This window comes from Manis pentadactyla, chromosome 4 (genome assembly GCF_030020395.1).
Source record: "Manis pentadactyla isolate mManPen7 chromosome 4, mManPen7.hap1, whole genome shotgun sequence".
Taxonomy (NCBI): domain Eukaryota; kingdom Metazoa; phylum Chordata; class Mammalia; order Pholidota; family Manidae; genus Manis; species Manis pentadactyla.
In genome coordinates, this window is record NC_080022.1 from 165,132,816 (window position 1) to 165,147,191 (window position 14,376).

General features: G+C 57.5%; 1 protein-coding gene across 29 annotated transcripts in view; it reads right to left on the reverse strand.

The window, feature by feature from the left end:
- CACNA1G (calcium voltage-gated channel subunit alpha1 G) overlaps positions 1-14,376 on the reverse strand; it is a 61,400-nt gene that overhangs the window by 30,639 nt on the left and 16,385 nt on the right. For all 29 annotated transcript variants that reach the window (XM_036879720.2, XM_036879722.2, XM_036879719.2 and 26 more), the window contains 5 exons: positions 13,728-14,104; positions 1,833-1,984; positions 859-1,044; positions 647-761; positions 412-567 (listed from right to left, as the gene is read on the reverse strand). In XM_036879720.2, the coding sequence (XP_036735615.2) occupies positions 412-567; positions 647-761; positions 859-1,044; positions 1,833-1,984; positions 13,728-14,104 (986 nt within the window). The remainder of the gene's footprint in view (positions 1-411; positions 568-646; positions 762-858; positions 1,045-1,832; positions 1,985-13,727; positions 14,105-14,376) is intronic.

Consider the following 14,376-nt stretch of genomic DNA (forward strand, 5'->3'; position numbering starts at 1 on the left):
AGCTAATTGGGCTCATTTCTCACCCTGGGCAGCTGAGCCCGGCCCGGGCCCTGGTGGCATCTTCATCAGCTCAGCTGCAGCTCAGATGACTTGGACCCCTTGGCACAGATGGGTACCTGTGCTCAGGGATCCAGCTGTACTGTGTGCCAGCACTTATCTCGTCTAGCTCTTTGGGGAGGGGTCTAGTTAACCTTGAGGGGGAAGCCTACTTGGCTGCTAACCTTGGACACAGGGATCCCCCACGACGACCCTGTCTCTCAAGTGTTGAGGGGCTACCTGAGACCCAGGGCCTCCCACCCTTTGTCCCCTGGCCCAGTCAAGGGCATTTCCTGCAGCATCTCCCAGGCCAAGACAGCTCAAGTTGGGCAGCCAATTCCTCCAGCAAGTGAGCTGTTGCGGGCAGGCGGTTACCTCTGCTTGGAAGCCCTCCACCAGAATGGCGACGAGCAGATTGAAGAGCACGTAGTTGCCAAAGGTCATGAGGGCAATGAAGTAAAGGGCAGCCCAGGATGATGTGGAGGCCATTCCGTTGTACAGCACCTTGTTCCAGTCCTCTTGGGTCAGGATCTGTGGGCAGACGATGGGAGTCAGGGCCTTTACCAGGGGCGCCCCTAGCCCACCCACCCTTGCTTTATTACCCTCACACCTGAAAGACAGTGACGATGGCCCAGAGTAGGGAGTCAAAATTCTTCCGGTCCGGCAGTGTATCCCCATCCCGCTCAGATGCAAATTTGCAGCCGAAGAGATGCATGCCCAGGATGCTGCAGACAGGAGCCACACGATGGGGGTCAGGGACCCAGCACCCCCTGCCCCTCGGGCCCTTCTCCAGGCCGGCATTGATGCCACACCTGCCCTCACCTGAAGATGAAGATGAACAGCATGAGCAGCATGCAGAAGGTGGCCACGTTGTCCATGGTCTTCATGAGCACCACGAGCTGCCGCTGCAGCGCCGGTAAGAAGCGCACCAGCTTCAGCACCCGCATCAAGCGGAAGGTCCGCAGCACCGACAGGCCGCCCCCCTGCTGGCCCACGATCTCCCACACGCTGCAAGGGGAGCGGGGAGCCTGAGCCTGCTGCACGCTCACCCTCCTCTGGGCCCTCCTTTGAGAGGGCCCAGCAGCCCCTCATGAGCAAGTGGGGCACAGACGGGCTCTCAGGCCTCCAGGAAGGAGCCTCAGAGATGGCGAGGATCTGGGTGACAGCTCCAGCCCTCTCCTCCCTCCCCTCCCGGCCGGAGAGCCCATCCTGCGGGGGGACAGCCTTTTCCCTCCATTCAGCCAGTGCAACAGCATCCAGTTATGGAATACTTGCTTTGTTCTCTTCTAATGAAATCTAAAGCCAATTCCAAAAGAAGCAATAAAGCAGTTCCCCTGGCCCCAGGCCTGGGGGAATGGAGTGCTTTCCCAAAGTCTTGGAACCCCTAACATAAGTTGCCGGTGACTGAGGTGGTTTCCTAGCACTTTGCAAGCAGGGACAGCTGGCTGGGCCTGTACCTCCTCCAGCTCCTCTCAAAGCCATCTTCCCAGGCCTCACCTACCCCAGGCCTGTGTGGGGGTCAAGGATGAGAAGTAGAAATGTGGAAAGAAGACTGCAGAGGGGCCCGGCCAAAGGACATGGGAGGCCAAGTTCTGCCTGAGTAAGGGAGGGTTGAGGGAAAGGGTGGTGTGGAGCACGCGGGGCACAGAGAGTCCCCACTGGGGGGAGTGGTAGTGCCTGTGGGTCACTGAGGCCTGACTCCAGACCCCTCCACGCCAGAGGAACAGGCAAGTGGCTCCTTGTCCAAGCTACCGTGCAGACACCTCGGGCAAGGGGCAGTGGAGGGGCAGGCGTACCTGATGACAACAATGACCCCATCAAAGATGTTGTAGGGGTTCTTGATGTAGCCGAAGGGACCATACACAAGCAGCTTCAGCAGCATCTCCAGGGCGAACAGGCTGGTGAAGACGATGTTGCTGATTTCCAGGGCGTTGGTAAGCTCCTCGGGCTGGAGGGCAGGGTGGGGCATGAGGCAGCCAGTGCTTGTCCCTGAACTCCTCACCCGATCTTCCCCAACGGGCCGCAGGGAGAGGAGGCGCAGGGCCAGCAAGCTGGGAAGGGGTGGGCAGGGGGGTGACAGTGGTGGTGCGGGCACCCAGGTTCAGGTTCCTGGGGAGGAGCCTACTCCAAAGAGTCCACGAAGAAATGCACTCGGGGCAACTGGTGCCTGGAACCCTCAGGCCCTGGCCATTCCCTGCCCTGGGTCTCAGATCCCAGTGTCACAGACCCCCTCAAGGCCTGTGCCGTGGGCTCCGCCTGCCTCCTGCCAGGAGCTCCAAGCCCCATCCTGTCCTGTGCTGCCACGGCAGCTCTGTAGGCCTGGGCCAGCAGCACAGCCGTGCTGGCCGATGTCAGAAGGTGATCGCCAAGGCCTCACACACACACTCAGTCACACAGCAGCCACACACAAAGTCACACGTGCTCTACACTTACTCTGTGGACTTAGCAACCTTCTCTTGGATGACTACTGGCTACATTGCTTCCTTCCAGACACTGCATACACTGCACACCCACATGCACTACACACACACGCAGACACAAATACACATGCATGCACACATATTCATGAACACACAAAACACACTGATGGGCAAAAGGGAGACCTCAAGAAGAGTGGTCACAGACGGGGAGTCGCCTGAAGCCAGTACCTGAGCCACACCTGGGTTAATTCTCAGCCTATCCTATCATCTCACTGGGTATGACCTTCAGCAAGATTCTCAACCTCTCTGGCTAATTACTTTTGGCCAGAGGCAAAAACTTTTATGATCCTACCCAGGGTGTGGGATTGGGACCAAGGATACATTCTAGAAAGGTCATCAGAACTAGTGACAGACTCCATCTCATTTGCTATTTCAGCTCACTAGTCACTTCCCTTCCTGCCTCCTCCTTTCAAAATTAACTGCCTACTACCTGCCTAGCAATGTACCAGGTATTAAAAGAGCTGGAAAAACATGCCATCCATACTTCCTGCCTCCCAAGAGCTCACAGTCTAGCTGGAAACAAGTTGTACACACACAAAACACAGCTGAATAACCACAAGAGGCCTTAGATGCTTCAGTACCAAAATGAATTATCCAGATAGTAAATCCAGGAGTTCAGGGAGAGAAGGTGAGGGAAGAACATACAGGGGAAGCTTTCACCAGGAGACAGCATTTGAAATGAACTCTGAAGGTAAGCGGGGTCCCTCCGGCGGAGGGGAGGGGAAGGCATCACAGGGTCCAGCACAAGGAATGAGTCAGGGTTTGGGGAGAAAGGGAGCGGCATTGCCCAGGGTGACGACTGGAGGTGAGGGGTGAGACATTACAGGCTCGATGGGACCCACTGTCCACCTGATGGGGTGTTTGACCACCCAAAAGCCCAAGGTCCATAGTAGCTGCTCAAGAAGTCTGAGTTAAATAAATAACCAAATGAAGCCCTTAGTCCATCAGACTCCTCTCCCTGTTTACCTGGCTGCCTCCGCTGGCCGACTGCTTAGGAAGGTCGCCCAAGCATGGAGCCAAATCCTGGGTACAACCAAATCTGTCCTAATGGCCCTCATTCGTATAGCCAACCTGGGTGGGAAGTGGGGAGAGCTGGGAGGAAGGACTTCTGACTAGCAGGTGAGGGGCATTTGAGGGCCAGGGGCTACTCAGAAGGAGAGAAGCTCTCAGCCTGTGCATGGATTCTTTCCATGGGTGGGGAGTGGGGGTGCTGGAGGCAGAGCCCGGGGCCAGGCAGAGAGCAGCTATCCAGAGTGAGTGGCTGTTGCTGGAATCATTGTGACACAGAACCCGCTGCCCCCACAGATCTTAAGTGAGTCTTTGCTCCGCAGACCTTGGGGGCAGGAGAGGGCTCTGCCACCTGACCTAGTGAATGGGGTCACAAAGAGACAGGCCTTTTGGACCCCCAGTGTGATCCCAGTGGTGGGGAAGGGGCTATTGTCAGGATAGACAAAGCCCAGGGCTCAGACCCCTCCTGATTAAGGGGTTCCCCACTCTGTGCTCCCAAGTCCAGTCTGCTGATACAAGCAAACCGGCCTGCTGTCCCTCTGCCACCTGCCCAGTTGTCTGTGCTTGGACGGGGTGGAGCTCGGAGCACGCAGGTGCAGTGCTTTGTGGGTCCCCAGGCTCCTGTCTTTCTCACCTCATGCCATCCACATAACAGCCCTTATTTTACAGACGAGCAAGAGAGGTCAAGAGATGGTGAGTGACTAGTTCAAGGTCACAGGGCAAGGAGAGCCAAGGAGTGGGACCCCATCCCACTTTATTCTGACTCTGATAATACCAAACATTCAAGATCCAAAACTAACCCAGGGACAGCACAGGGCCTGTGAATCCAGACACATGGATGGACTGAATACGTAACATGTCTGCTAATGTATATAACATTATATTTCATATGAACATAGGTGTATGAATAAACAGCAGGTTGATTTGAAAGCATAGTTGAGATACACTTACAATGGGTGAATTTTATGGCATCTAAATTATACCTCAAAAAAACTGCTAAAGATAAAAATTAATAAAACACTTTTTTTTAAGTAGCCGAAAGCCCAGTAGGTTTGGTATCATGTGTTTACTCAGTCAGTGAATCCTAAAAGTACATCTATTACTGAGCGTGTGGGAAGAGGGTATTCTCCTCATTTCCTGATGTTATCAACCAGGTGGCAACAGTCCGTCTTCGGCCACGCATGGACACACACAGACACACACACACACCTGCTCGGCCATCCACCAACCAAGAATCTCCGTAGAAGGACGGTGCCAGGATTCCCCCAGGCCTGCAGCACAGTCCTCATCGAGGGGGTGACAGGAAAGCTGGAGCCCCCACCTCACCCCTCCAGGGGGCTCTGGGACTGGGGAAGCAGGTGGAGAGGAGAGCTGGGCACCCCCTCAGCCCGGCCTCTCCCTCCACACCATCAGCGCACACACTTAGAGCAATGCCTATGCCCTCCAGGGCCCCGGTGTCCCCCGTGACCTGTGGGAAAAAAGCCCTCACCCCTCCTCCAGAGAGCTATGTCCAAGTTACTAAACTGGAGGCTGGGAATGTTCTGCAAATGCAGGACGAGGACGCAGAGACACAATCTTAGCAACATGGTTGCCCCAGGGACCAGAGCCGTGATCATAGCCGTGGCAGCTGCAAGGGGGCAGGGAGGGAACCAGCTTTTGCTAGTACCCCCTGTAGGCCCTGCACTGGCAAATACCTTCCTCTCCAGATTTCATTTCCTCCCTGACTCCTAGACGGCTGGGGAAACTGAGGCTCCAAGAGCTGTGGTAACTTGATGGAGGCTACACTGCTGGCTTAGAAAGGGGCAAAGCTCGTTCATCTGCTCTTTCCTCTGCATCGTTCCACACTGCCATCTCCCCCCCGACTCCCACACGCTCAGAGCCCCTGAAGACACACACAAGCCCATCACACAGGTACCAGCCTGCCCTCACTGACTCTCCCCTGCTGCCAGGAAGTCCATCCTCAGGTCTAGACTGCATCCTCCCTCCTGTTCCCAGATGTCAAGGTCTGGTGAGGGTTTGAGTGAGTTGAGGCCAGGCAGCCACAGCTTCTCCCACCCAGGGCCCCCAGGCTCTTCTCTGAGATGTTAACTGTACCCATCTCCCAACACTTGCCCTTCCCTCAGCCCATCACCCGGGAGCAACTGTGGCCCCAGGTAAGCTGCTCAATATTTCCCAGCACAAGGACTGTCCTGAAACCATAGCACCTCCACCAACTAACCCCTAAAGCACCCACTGTGTGCAGAACACTGGAGATCAAAAAGTGGACTTGAACCTGAATGCAGGAGGCCTGCCACCTCTGAGACTTTCTACCTGTGTGACCTTGGGTGAGTCCCTTAACCTCTCCGATCCTCAGTGGCCTCCTGCGTTAAACAGGCTAACACCACCCAGTGGTGAGGCTGCTCTGCAGAACACAGCAGTTAGTCTGTGAAAACACCCAGCCCAGAGTCACACTCAGGTGGCCCCGAGGGCACTGACAGGGGAAGCAGGTCTTACACGTGGCAGGACAGAGTGCCTGCAGAGCAGCAAGTAATCACTGCCTGGGGGAAAACACTAGCAGCACCCCATGGGCTCAAACCCAGCTGAGGGCAGTGGGCCAGTGGAGAGGAGGACAGAGAATTCCCAGGGAGGGCATCCCCGCTGGGGGAAGCATTGGCAAAGGTGCCGAGGGAGGATGTGCCAGGACCAAGAGCCAAGTGGTCCGCTTGGGGCCGGGTCGGGGAGGGGCGCGTGGGGGCCCAGGCTGCAAGGTCAGCAAGGCACAGGCAGAACGGCCTTGACTCTACTCCCTGACTCAGGCCAGACTCGCCTCTGCCCACGATGCTGCCATTGAAGCTTCTGGGGGGAGGGGAGGGATGTGCGGAGCAGTGTATTAAGAAGATTAATCTGGCTGCAGTGGAGGCAGCATGTGGATGGCTTGGAGAGATGGAGACCAATTAGGGGATACTGCAGAGGTCCAGGCGGGAGGCCTGAGAGCCAGCTGCAACAGTGATGTGTCCTTTGCAGGGAAGGTGAGAGGGGGTAGACAAGACGGGCAAGACCTGAGCAGAGGCTTGTACAAGTCACTCCAGCTCTGCCCAAGGGCCACCCCTACTCCCATCTCCTCAGCTCCCCCCTGCTCCACTGACCCTGAAATCTCTGCTCCCCAGTTATCATTCTTCAGCTCAGCTCACCTCAGCTCTGCTTTGGACAGTCCTGCATGCTGCTCCCCCACGCCCAGGAAGAGGTGGTCCAGGCAGGCCACAGTGATGGGAGAGGGTCACTGGGTCAGCAGGGCTGCCTCCTTCCTCCCCCTCTGTGAGGAGGTGTGGGAAGACAGGAGACACCTAGGTGACAGGAGGCTTCCAGGAGATGTCATATAGATCTCATGGTACAGCTCATGGCCTGGCTCTTTGCTCTATCTCCTCCCAGCCCCTCGTGCCCACTGGGCCCACTGCTGGGTGTCATTGTGCCTCAGGGTCTCCTGACCAGGGGGCAGCTTTAGTCCCTTCCACAATCTCCCACCAGCTCCCCAAAGCCACCCATATAAACACACAAGCTAAGCAGGCACACGGCACTCACAGTACTCCCTCCACTGAGACACAGCCAACCCAAGACCCCTGCAACTTAAAATTCAGGAGCTGTGGCCCCTGCCCCTCACCTGCTAGGACAACCTCCCATTTAAAAGCTGTCCTCAGGCCCTGCCCAGCCCTGGTCCAAGTAAGTCCCCACCCCCTACACCCCCCTGCTGCGGCTGTCCTGTCAAGTTGCTGAGCATTGCTAAGAGTCACCAACCTGTGCTGACTGGACAGAATGACGGCCTGCTGGGGGCCCCAGGGCTGATCTGTGCTTTTAGTCATCGTCCTCTACTGCTGGGTCTCATCTCTGTCCCCCAGGGTCTGCCTCCTCTCTCTCCTCAGGTCCCCTCCCCCACTTCCAGCCTGGCCTCCTGTTTTCTGGGGCCCTGCTTTGCTCCCCGAAGAGCTCTGCATCCTGCAGCCTCCTCCCCTCCCTTCACCCTGGAAGGAAGCCGGGCTGTCCCCCACCGGAACCTCCATCTCAGCCCACCACATCACCTCTGGCTGCCTTGGGCCTCCTTCCCCCACCTAAGGCAGAAACCTTCGCATGAATCCAGGCTTGTCCGCCCCTGAGCCCTGTGTCCACCACTCCAGTTATTTCCGAGCCTGCCTCTCAGTGGAGGCCTGGGCAGCATCTGAGCCTGCGGCCAGCCCCTGACCCTGTGCGCCTCCTGCCCACCTGGGGCTCCTCTCCACTGCCTTTCTCCCCTCAGGCCAACTTTCCTCCGGGCTCTGTCCAAGACCACTCCTCCCCTTGGCTCCCCCTCCACCATGTCCCCCACTCCCACCTCCTCAGCTGTCACTGGGGTGTAGATGACACTACACTATCCCCCCCCCCCGAAGTCAGAGAGCCAGCCTGCCTGACAGCCTTCCCGGGATGGCCCCCAGCCAGCCCAAAGGCAGGGCATCCAAAACAAACCCTCACCTCCTCTCCCCAACCTGCCCCTTCCCTCACTTCCTGGCTCCTTCACTCTCCAGGAGGCTGTCTTAGAATGGACATCATCCAGGATTCATGCCTGCCCTTCATCCCTCCAGCAGCAGGGCTGGACCCATAGACCCTGCCCGTGGAATTGCCATCCCCCATCCACGGCCCTTCCCACCACCACACTTGGGGCCCTCACTGCTTCTGATCTGAAAGACAGAAATAGCCTCTAGGCCCCTCCCCCAGGCCAGCCAGCACCTACTGGAATCTCAGGCTTCCTTCAACTCTGCTGGGATCGCTTTGCTCCTGCTCAGACATCTTGGGTGGGGGTAGGGAAAGCAACATGACTATCCTTCAGGGCATCCGGCCGCCCAGTGTATTTCCAGGCCAGGCTACTGGAATTCCCCCTGACCCCTCCACCTAGGTACCTCTGCTCCTGGCCCCACATGCCGGTCCCACTTATCTTTCAAGATCCCCCTCAAAGGTCACCTCTTTTGTGAAGCCCTTCCCAATCCCTGGATGTGAGCATCTCTCTTCTCCCCATCAGCCTCCCATACAGCAATTATTCATGAGGCAGAGGACTTTTCTGAGAGCACCACAGTTCCTCAGGTGCTTCCGGCTCTGCCCCGTAACCCCCACCATTTTATGATCTTAGCTTAGCGCACTGTGCACAGGCAGAGGCATCTGCCCAACTGAAGGAGCCTGTAGCCAGAGGATGCCAGGAGGAATGGGGTCACCTCTTCAGCCGGCCATCCCCAAAACAGCACCCTTCTCCCTCTCACAGCTGGAGGTCCTGTGAAAGTCTAGGGCCAGGGCAGTTGTAAAATGACTGTGCCCCAAAGTCTTGTATGGCCCTCAATCCCACCTACACAGCCAGGGCTCCTCTGCAAAGATTCCTGGGAGTCTCAAGAGATAGGCTGGGATGGGAGGGGTCCATACCCCTTGTCCTCAAAGGCCACATTTAGGGTGTCTATGCATGTGTGTATCTTCTGGAGAGAGGGTCCTCAGCTTCCAGCAGAATCCAAAAAGGGCCTGTGAGTCCCCTCAAAGTTAAGACCTTCCGCAGGTGGACTCTCCTTCACTCCACCCCACCCCCAGCTTCCCTCGCCTTGAACAGCCAACCTCACTCACTTATAAATAGAAACCCTCCCTGGACATGTATCTAGTGACAGGATAGGCCAGAATCTGAGCACCAGACAGAATCATCTCCCACCCTGTCCTCTCCTGGCCTGAAAGGCAATCTACTCTGGACCCTCCCTCTGTCTCCTCTACAGCCCAGGAGGTTGACCACTGGCTGCATGCCCCTACCCCATCTCCCCACATGCTGTATCCCTCTTCTAGAATATGAGAGTCACCCTGCTCTCAGCAACCCAGAGCCAGGAAGGGGATAATTAGGAAACTCCTGAGTCCTCAAGATCCCCTCCCTTGGCCTTCCCTTCCTCCTGGAACAGCCCTGTCCCAGTGCAGACCTAGTGCAGATCTGCATAGGTGCCAGGCGCAGCCTCTCTTCTGAGCTCCCATGCCAAGCAGAAACCTGGGTATTATCCTTGATGCCTCCTCCCCCCCAATATCCACCTGGTGTTGAGTCCTGCAGATTGAGCCACCTGCCAGCTCTTCCCAGCCCTCTTCCCTCCACCTCCAGAAACAGAGACATATGAGCTGCCAGGACTCCTGCAGTAGCTCCATCACTGGCCTCCCTCCCTCCAGACTCCCCTCCCTCCTTTCTACTCTCCACATGGCTTCCCGAGGACTTTTGATAGAATGCCAATCAACTTTTATCATTGACTTGCTTAGAATCTTTGTTGGAAACCTATCAGGATAAAATCCAAACTCCTTTCTGTGCCTCTCAGGACCTGGCCCTGAGCTTTTTCCAAACTCATCTCTGTTACTTGCCCATCCCAGTCCCTGCCCAGTACCCCACTCATTCTGAACTCCTTATAACACTCTCAAATTTGGGGTCCAAAGTGCCTCTGGGCCTCCCATACACCCTTCACCAGCTATGCCCTATTCCTTCAAACTCAGCTCCCAGGTCAGGTCCTCCATGGAGCACTCCCTGAATCCTTTCCTCAGTCTGGGTTACTCCTCTGAGCATCCCTTTCTGAGCACTTGCTATATTAAGTAAGTAGTGAGACTGTTTACGTGTTGGTGACCTCATTGAGAGGAAGCACCCTGAGCCTTAGGCCCAGTGGTGAGCCGGAACTGCCCTGTGCCCACCTCTTCCCAATTCCATGCTCAGTGACGTCACTTTGGTAGCTTAAGATTGGCCATGACAGGAGCATTTACACTATGGTAATTGGTGATGCTACAACACAAATCAGGACATTTTTACTTTTTTTTTTAAAGGACTGGTTGTTAAACATTTATCAGCATGCCCTTGCTCAGGTCCCAACTCTGATGTGTGGAAAGGATGGAAGGCTGGATTAATTCCCAAGTTCCTGGCTCTGTGTGCTGCCCCCTAGTGGACAGGGCACACACACATGCACCCTCCATCAGGTCAGGCAGCCAACCTCAACTCATGGTCTTGCTCCCCCCTCGGTGTCCTGTGTCCTCGTCCTCCGTATCAGTCCCTCTGGGCAAGCCTGTCAGTCCTGCCAGTGGCGGGCTACGGAGTGGGGGCAGGGCAGCAGGACAGTGTGGCCAGCATGGGGCCTACCTCGGGTAGGGTGGAGTATGACGAGATGGGTGCTTCCTCAGTCAGGGGGTGGGTGGGGAGGGGAGGAAAGGTGTCACTGTCCCCAGCAGGAAACTGGTGACTGGTAAGGGAGGTGACGGTGGAGGGGACAGGCCAGGAAGGGCAGCAGCAACCAGCGGGAAAGTACCAGTGGCACCTTCTCTATTGCCCCCCAAATCTGATCAATACCACGATCGATGAACACAATCGCCTCAGTAGGGACACTGCAGGGGAACCGGGAGCCCGGGCGCCTGGCCTCTGGCTGCTGATGCCCCCCCGCCCCGGCTGGCTCCCCTGCTCTCATCCTGCAGGGCCCGTCTGAGCCTCAGTCGCCCCATGCCTGCCCTGGCTGTCCTCGTCTGCACCTGGGTCTCACTTCCTGGTTTTGGCTCCCTCTTGGTCTCGGTCCATGTCTCAGTCACCCCTACATCTCTGTGCCTCCGTTTGTCTGTCTCCTCCTCTGAAACTCCATCTCCCCCGCTAGATCTCAGTCCCCCTTGTCTCTGCGTCTGTCTTCCCATTCTGATGCCTGCCTCTCTCCCCCCAGGGCTCCACCTTGCCCTCTGGGCTCAGTCTCTCCCTTTCTCTCTCTGTCTCCTCTGAGCTGTTTCCATCTATATCTCTGAGTCCCTCCGTGTCTCCACCTCCCTGTCTGTGTCTCTGTCTCTCGGCCCCCGCATCTCCTTGCTCCCTGCCCTGCCCCCGCTCAGCCTGCTTAGGTTCCAGGGCCCAGATGGTGGGACGTTCACGCCGCAGTGCCTGCGAGCACAAGACCATGGCTGCTTCTGGGACTTCTTACCAGCCCCGAGCCCTGAGCCTGCTGGGCAGCAGTCAGTCATCTACCTGGCCTGCTGGGGACTCCCACTCACCCTTATGTGGCCCTCAGCAACCAGGTATTGGGATAAACTCCTCCCTGGAGCTGTAACACCTCGGAGTGGGGACTCCGTGCCGCTGAGGGCTTGAGGGGGCGTTCCCTGCTTTCCTCAGGAACTTAGGCAAGGAGGTGCTGCAGCACCCCTGGCTGATCGCTTTACTTTCTTTCCAAAGGGGTGTCCTTGACATCTAACTGAAAGCCCTTTGCGGCGGCTTCATCTGCCTTGGTTTCTGTGACTCAGCTTCTTCCCAGTGCAGTCAAAGCCTACACCAGCATCATCCGGCCGGGTGCACCACTGCCTGGGGGAGGCACATCTGACCAGAGCAGAACTGGGGTGAGGGACAGGGTGTTGAGGTTCAGGATCAGGGAGCTGGGATAATGGGAGGTGAGGGGCTGCCACCACCTGGGTCCTGCAGCAGAAAATGCTGTTCCCACCAGCCCGGCAGAGTGGAGGGCTTGTCCCTGGGAGGCTGGCTGAGCAGGCCTGTGTGCAAGCACACCCACGCCCCGCGCGCCCAGACACAACACGCCCAGTGCAGTGCCATCCTCCTCACCCGCTGGCATTGCAGCCGGCGTCCTGCCCCCTCCTGCACCTCACCTCCACAGAGGGAACCAGGCATAGTGGGCTGGGTGGAGGGCTGTGAAGGCGGGAGGAAGGGGTGCCAACAGGGTGTGATGGTGATGGGGGAGGGTCTGGGCCTGGGGTGCACCTGGCTAGATAGGGCAGTTGGGGTAGGAGCTGAGTGACCACGACAATTGGGCACAGAGGTCAGCAGGGTGTGAAGGAGGGGGCTTCTGAGTCTCCTGAAAGTGAACGTCTCAGGTCTGCTCCCACCCCGGCTTAGTCCTGTGTTCTCCAGGCTTGACCCAGGCTCCCTCCACTCCCCTATGGGTGCCACCTGGCCAAGCTGAGCCAGGAGCCCAGCTGGTGGTCACCCGCCCCTTCACCCGAGCTGGCTCCACACGTCTGGCCCTTACATGCCTCCACCCTCGATAAGGGGGCGGGGGAAGCACAGCCTCAGGTCCATACGGGGAAAGGTCAGGCTCTGGTGGGTCTGGTCACTCCCGGCACCTCACGGAGGTGAAAACACCCAAAAGAGATGAGCACAGAAGGGCCTGTGGACCACAGCACCTGCTACCGCCTCCCTGCTTCCCAAGAATCAGCCAGGGGTGACCTGGAAGGCAAAGGGGGTGGGGGAAAGGGCTGCCTTTCTGAAGGAACCCTGCTGCGGAGGAAGCCAAGCCTAGTTGTGATGCTCCGCACTGCCCTGCCCGCTGCCATCCCCAGTGAGTGTGTGTGTCAGTGAGGGGGCGGGGGGCGGGGGGCGGGTCAGTAGAGTCCTCCAGGCCACCCTTCTGTCCTTGCACAGCGCTGAGAGTGAGAACAGTCTCCTCCCCCTCGGCCCAGATCCCATTGCTTGCAGCCACTGGCCCCACAAAACAAGCCTGCTCCCTCTTCCACATGACAGCCCTTCAAATATTTGAAGACAGCTCAACCGTCCCTGCTGGGCTTCCTCTTCTCCTGACTAAACATCCCGGTTCTTAGAACGATTCCTCAGCAAGGATGGCTTCAAGACCCCTCACCACGCCGGAAGCTCCCCTCCACTAGCGCTGCCGGCTCTCAGCAAGACGCCCAGAATGGAGGCCGGGGGCAGACAGCCTCCCTCCTGACCCGCAGGCCTCGCTCCAGCCAGGTACAGCCGCCAACTCTGCACCCCTCGGCCCTACCTGCCTGCAGTCAGTCACACCCCTAATTACTAAGTCACGCGAACGCCAGGGGGCCCAGCCCAGGGCCGGGGGAATCCCCGCAACCCTCCCCCGACATTTTCTCCGAACACCCGATTGTCTTCCAGAGATTTGTCCCTCCAAAGAGGCCTTGCGCACAGCCGATGCTCATCCTTTACACACACTCTTCAAAGCCTGCCTCCTCTAGGGGTCCTTCCCAGAGAGAACAGGCCCGACTTGGACACTGTCCCTGCCCTGCACAACCTCCATACACAGAGACTACATGCATTTACTGTTTTTCACCCTCCACAGAGTCCCCACCATTGATGCATCTCCCTCCTGTCCCTCTCCCCACCACACAGGCCAGCAGCATGGGGAGAAAACTGAACACAGGGTTGGGAGGGAAGAAGGCAGGGGCTCCCAGTCCCAGGGACCATGCCCGTGCCCACACCCCTACCTGCTCGTGGTATTCGATGCCCATGCTGAGGGTGTTGACCAGGATGGCAATCATGATTCCCCGGCCAAAATATTTGCTGTCCACAATTTTCCGGAAGGTGTCGCAGATCAGTCTCCAGAAGGCCAGCACAGAGTTGGGCTCCACGTCCAGCCCCGGGCTCTGTTGATGTCGGCTGTGGGGGTCCCGGAGGTCGCCATGCTGGACGTCCTGTGTGAACTCATAAACCGCCTCACTGTCTGAGTCAGGCATCTCGTGGCTGCCGAGCTCCACCTCCCCTGCCCCTGCCCGGGCACAGTAGGGGCAGCTGTCTGGGCCACAGGCTCCACTATCAGCCTTCAAGCAAGGGCTAGAGATCTTGCAAGAGCTTTGGCAGGTACCTAGGACAGGAGGTAGAGGTTAGAGGCCCCAGGGTTTTTTACTTGGAGTGATCCTTCCCTCAGAGTATATTTAAAATGAATGGAGAGTTTGGGGTTCTTTCAGTGATGGGGGTGCTAGGCACTTAATGGGCCAGGGGCGCTAAATGCCCTGCAGCATGAGCAGTCTTGAGCAACATAATGCCTCCAAAGGCCAACAGCATCCCACTGACAGTCATTGCTGGGCGTCCTAGGGCTCAGGCAAGTGGCCTTGATGTCCTCTGAGGTCCTGGAAA